At 43.4% G+C, this 6,000-nt stretch overlaps 2 protein-coding genes across 4 annotated transcripts in view; one reads left to right on the forward strand and one right to left on the reverse strand.

Annotated features, from left to right (window-relative positions):
* The first annotated feature begins 2,944 nt into the window (after positions 1 to 2,944).
* LOC138005855 (uncharacterized) lies at positions 2,945 to 3,274 on the forward strand. The gene has a single exon (XM_068852031.1). It carries the CDS (start codon positions 2,945 to 2,947, stop codon positions 3,272 to 3,274), a length of 330 nt encoding a protein of 109 aa, XP_068708132.1.
* A 2,309-nt stretch (positions 3,275 to 5,583) lies between these two features.
* LOC138007996 (GDP-L-fucose synthase-like) overlaps positions 5,584 to 6,000 on the reverse strand; it is a 12,221-nt gene continuing 11,804 nt past the window's right edge. For all 3 annotated transcript variants that reach the window (XM_068855161.1, XM_068855162.1, XM_068855163.1), the window contains one exon: positions 5,584 to 6,000. This exon is cut by the window's right edge and continues 124 nt beyond it. The gene's annotated coding sequence lies outside the window, so the exon portion shown is untranslated.

Genomic DNA, 6,000 nt, shown 5'->3' on the forward strand with positions numbered 1-6,000 from the left:
GGCTGATCAAGTACGCCAGATTAAGAACAAGAAGTGGCTAGAGACTATGGGGCAAGAGGAAATAGCCATACGAGTAAGACATGAACATCAGGAGATTGACACTACAGAGCTCCATGCCACAGATACACCAGACTATGAATATCAGGAGACTAAAACTACGGAGGTTCTTACCACAGATGCACCAGGCCATGCAACAACATCTGATACCCAAGAAGAACACCAAAGTGAAGAGGAACCCAGAGTTTTCACTGCTGAAGAATTACAAGAAGAGATCAGCCCAGAACTGGAAGCCCTTTGCGACAGGATCCTAGAAATTGTACAACTAGTACAGAGAATAGGACTACCATCAATAAAAACATGCGAAAGAACGAAGCTGAAAGCAGAAGTTGGAAAAATCAATGAAGCCGTCAAAAGGATTCAGACGCACAACATCACTGAACTGAATTCTTTAATGTATGCAGCTGCATATGTTACTACAGAAAGAATGGGAATGATAAAAGGGAGGAAAGGGAGGAGAACTGAAGAGCCATTCTGGAAGAGAAGGATTAAGGGAAATATCGAAACTTGGTGAAAAGACCTGAGCAAGATTGAGGAAGTCCGAAGAGGAAACATGAGACTGAGGCAAAGAGAGAGGGAAAGGTTAAACAGAAAATATCATCTTGAGGAAAGGGGCACTTTGTATATCTCAGGCATGTTGAAACAAGATCAAGGCAGGTGGAGTTAACATCAAAAGATACGACTAGAGATGTCAACAGTTCAAACCACCTGTTTAGAACCAATCAGAAGCTGTTCTACAAAACACTAGATGGAAAGGAACGAGGAGAAACGGTGTTACCTGATCCCACAGAAGCAACCTCCTTCTGGAGCAAGGATCTGGTCGGAGGCAGTCGGTCACAATGAGGGAGCATCTTGGCTAGAGGATGTAGAGGTGGTGCTCAGTACAATAGATGTGCAAGAAGATATCAGCATCACTGTGGAGGATATTAGAAATGGAGTGAGCAAGATGGCAAACTGGAAGACAGCCGGCCCCGATCTTGTTCAGGGGTTCTTGTTTAAGAAACTGACTAGCCTGCGTGGCAGGCGCTAGAAAGGGGAAGGGAGAGGGGAAAATTGGGCCCCTCTCCCTCGCTCCGCGCGTTTCGCGCGCGCCCAATTTTCCCCCCTCCCTTCCCCTTTCTAGTGCCTGCCACGCAGGCTAGAAACTGACACGATTGCACTCTAGATTGCAAGAATGGTTGCAAGACTGTATATGTCAAGGGAATGTACCACAGTGGATGGTCAGGGGAAGAACAGTTTTGATACAAAAGGACACAGCGAAAGGTGCCCAGGCCAGCAACTACCGCCCTATTGCCATGATGCGGAAGCTCTTGACAGGAGTTATGGGAGAGAAGTTATACCACCACTTGGAAAGGAATGGACTGCTAAGAAATGAACAGAAGGAGTGCAGGAAGTGATTCCGGGGAAGTAAAGATCAATTGCTTGTAAACAAGGCAATCCTGAAGTACTGCCGGAGAAGGTTGACAAATTTGTCAATGGCTTGGATTCACTACAAGAAGGCATATGATATGGTGCCGCATTCAAGGATCCTGAAATGTCTGGAGATGGTTGGGGTTGCCAAGAATATGATCTCTATAATCAGCAACAGCATGATGAACTGGAAGACAGTATTGACATCAGGAGGAATGGCTCTCGTGCAGGTGGACATTAGGAGAGGAATTTTTCAAGGTGACTCCTTGTCACCACTATTGTTTATAGTGATCATGTTACCCTTGGCCCTAGTACTACGAAAAATGAGAGCTGGATACAAACTGGCAAAGGACATGAAGCCCATTAACCATCTACTATTCATGGATGATCTGAAGCTGTACGGAGCTAGCAAAGATCAACTAGTCTCACTTGTTCAATTAGTAAGGATCTTCTGGCAAGAAATTAAGATGTCTTTTGGACTAGACAGGTGTGCTGTCCTGGAAATGAGAAGGGGATGACAGTAGCTGTAAGTTGGCAGTAGCGGAATAGAACTACCCGACAACCAGCATATCGGGGAAATAGAGGAGGAAGGCTACAAATAACTTGGCATCTTACAGTTGGACCAGACTCTCAACACCAAGATGAAAGGCAAGATAACATCGGAGTATATCAGTAGAGTCAAGAAGTTGTGTAGTTCAAACTCAATGGAGGAAATTTGATCGATGGCATCAATACCTGGGCTGTAGGTGTAGTACGCTACAGTGCGGGGATTGTGGACTAGACAATGGAGGAGGTAGCCAACATGAATAGAAGAACTAGGAAGATCTCTTGGCAATGAATGGCTACCTGCACACCAGGAGTAATGTTGCGAGGCTGTACCTGCCGAGAAAGGATGGGGGAAGAGGACTTAACGGCATCAAGGAGTGTGTAAGTAGGGAGAGCAAATCCCTTCGTGGCTACCTAAGAGAGAGCACAGAGTGGATGCTTCAAGCTGTGTTGAAGGAGAAAGTGATTGCTGAAGAAGAGAGTCTGCAGGACTATGAGAGGAGGAGGAAAGACGAGAAGGAGAAAGACTGGAAGGAGAAAGCCCTACATGGTGAGTTTCTCCAACAAATATCAGATGAAGCTGAAGAGGAGTCTTGGAGATTGCTCAGGAATGGATTCTTAAAAAAGGAGACAGAAGGATTGATTGTTGTTGCTCAGGAACAAGCTTTAAGAACAAACTCGATCAAGTACAGCATAGACAAGAGCTCAGAGACACCATAGATTGTGTGGAGATGCCACTGAAACAGTACGCAACATTGTGAGTGGATGCAAGAGGCTTGCCCAGAGAGAGTATAGGAAGCGCCACGATAAGGTGGTCCTGGGGGTACACTGGGAGATCAACAGGCAGTATGGGATAGAGTGTAATGACAAGTGGTATGACCATCAACCCTTTCCAACCACAGAAAATGGAGAAGTGAGCATTATCTGGGACATGACTATGTACACAGACAAAGTGCTGAAACATAATCGGCCACATATTACTCTAGTGCATAAAGACACACAGAAATGGTCACTTATTGACATAGCTGTGCCAGCGGACCAGAACATCAACAGAACTGAAGAGAAGGTTGAAAAGTACCAGGAACTAGCATTTGAAATCAGAAGGATTCACGGAGCCTTCAAAGTCACCATAATACCTATCGTGATTGGCGCTCTTGGTGCAAAGACCTGGTTTGGCAAGCTAGATGTACCTGACTTCCTTGGAAGTGTACAATTATCGGCCATCCTTGGAACTGCTCACCTGTTACGGAAAGTGTTGTGACTCTAAGCTACGGGGAGTGTTGGCATTCTGATGTTGACATACTGCCTATAATAATAATATAACTTTATTTCCACACGATAATCTCTAAAGCTGAATAGCTTGTGGGGTTGTGCACAAATGAAATCAAATCAAATTAATAAATATAAAATCATATTGGGTTTTGAGGAGAGGAAAAACCAGAGTACCCGGAGAAAAACCTCTCGGAGCAGAGTAGAGAACCAATAAACTCAACCCACGTATGACGCCGGATCTGGGAATAGAACCCGGGCCACATTGGTGGAAGGCGAGTGCTATAACCACTGCGCCATCCCTGCTCGTATGGTGATATGAGATACGGTGCCAGAATACAGACCAGAGTGGTTTGACTTTTTTGATAGACAAACTTTCAACGTTCCACTTCATTCTTGTCAAATCTTCTTCCTCATGGCGTACAGAACAGCTATTCATCAAATCAACTCTGAGCTGACATGTTGGATCGAAAGAATGGAATAATGGGCGCAGAGGGTCTACCAAGCCTCCCTTAAGCATCGTTATTAAAGGGAATGGATATGACAAAGTTTAGCATGTATGGAGTCCGTTTCGGTGTTCATATTAGGCCATTACTTTGTCCGAACAAGGTGAGCACTCGCACAATGTAAACGTTTTAACAAACATAAACGCCTACACTTGGCTTTGAAATCATGAACTGTTGTCGTTGGCTTGAGGCATTGTAGGTAACCGAACCCAAAAACCCTTTGTCAATGGCTCTCTCGATAAACATTGTACCTTTTACTTGATGATGAGTTCCTGAGGAAAATTTAAGATCCTCTTCAGCTATTATGATCTGAGGCACATGACCTTGAAGCATGTAACTTGCAACTCTTTTCCTTGGAACACAAGCTGGGGATTTTAGAACACCAATTTTATGCCCAAATATGGACAAGAATAAGACCGAAGCTGCACGCGCGGGGAACCAGAATTAAACGCGTCAAAGTCATGTGCTTCTATTATGATATGTAAACGACCAATAGAACTTTCATCTCTCAGGTCTGTCTCTATGTCAAGCACTCGGCATATACCACTCCGCTTATGGCTGCATTTTGCGTACTGAGTCTCGTACACTATAAGCCCTTTTATAGATATCACGCCAAGTCGGTCGGAATAGGATAGACAGTCTCTTTGCGAATGGTGTATGGGTTCCTTAATTAAGGCTTTCACTACCAACATCTTAAAGTTCACTCACCGTTATAAGTGGTGGCACATATTTCTCTAATGGCTAGTCATGAAAGTTTGGAGTGATATCAAGACAATACCACTAGCTGATAATTGTCAACCTCAATATCTGACGTTGTGAGAATTTACAGACGGATTACTCCTGGGGGTCAAAGGGTTAACGCACCACGGAATTTTTTGAGCAAGGGGTGTGGGACGTTGCCTACGTTTTACGAAACCCTCCTTTCCCCTCCACCCACACGGTATTCCGACGATTTACCTACTAAGCCAACTGATCGGTTGATATACTCATCCTACATGCGCTGGAACCGACATGAATGCGATTCGTGATTGCCTTAGTGATAGTTAAGAAAGCAACAAAAAGTAGCAGAGTGTAAACGAACTAACGATGATCTCCTCTGATATACGGTAGCCGACCTTCGGGTACGAGTGTAACGTCCCTCGACGATCCTCCATTTAAATTTAAAACACCCTAGGTCAACCTCATTTTGATCACGGTAGCGTTGTCTGAAAAAGCTGCTTCACGAAACCTTTCGTTACAGGTCATGCTCAATCCGTGATTTCGTAAATAGCCTCGTTGTTCCTTTTCCATGCACGAGTGGTGCAGTCAAGTCCTCTGGAATATTGTTGCCCGTAATATCAGTTCTACAGAACCTCGTATTTAGTAACCTCGTCAATTTAACAAATTGATGTCAGTTTTTCATGCGTCTGTCCTGTTATTGATCATGAATTGCGTCATAACATTGTCAAAGTAGCTGTGGATCCACGAGGCGATAGCCGAGTGGATCCGCAGACTACTTTGACAACGTTATGACGAAATTCATTGTCAATAACTGGAGCGACGCATGAAAAACTGACATCAATTTGTTTTTTACAATAACAAAAAGGCAGAGGGCTCAAAATTAAGTCAAAACACGAGAAGAAAGCGAGACAAAAATGCGAGAAACTTCAATCTGACGCGAGCAATATCGCGACATTATCGCATAAATTATAAATTTATGTGTCTGTCCGTTCATTGGCAATAAAAATTAGCCAATGAGCGCACGAGGATTTTTACAGTCATTGTAGAAAAGGATTTTGATTAAAAAAGCACAGCATTCACGGAAACCAGCTTTTAATAATAGAATAGTAAGTACTTGCTTAGCCTGTTAGCAAGGTAGCATTGTGAGAGTTATGTTTAAATCTTTATCTCATTGTCGTATTTGCTTTTTATTCCTTCCTATCTAATGAATTCCTCCTTGGATAAATAAAGAATTGTACTTCTACTAAATGCCTCATCTGTACGACTTATCAAGGGCTCACCGAGTCAAGTTAAATAACAACAATTCACTAATAGGCCATTTCCCAGTGTATGTCTGCCTCCTCTTCAAAGCGAGTCTAAGTGCAACGTATTTCTTATGAAAATTAGTTTTCATTCATATGTAAAATAGAACTAATTACCATCACAAAAACTTCGCACTTACACTCGCTTTGAAGAGGAGGCAGACATAAACTCGAAAATGGCCTATTACAAT

The sequence above is a fragment of the Montipora foliosa genome, chromosome 6, assembly GCF_036669935.1.
Source record: "Montipora foliosa isolate CH-2021 chromosome 6, ASM3666993v2, whole genome shotgun sequence".
In the NCBI taxonomy this organism is placed as follows: domain Eukaryota; kingdom Metazoa; phylum Cnidaria; class Anthozoa; order Scleractinia; family Acroporidae; genus Montipora; species Montipora foliosa.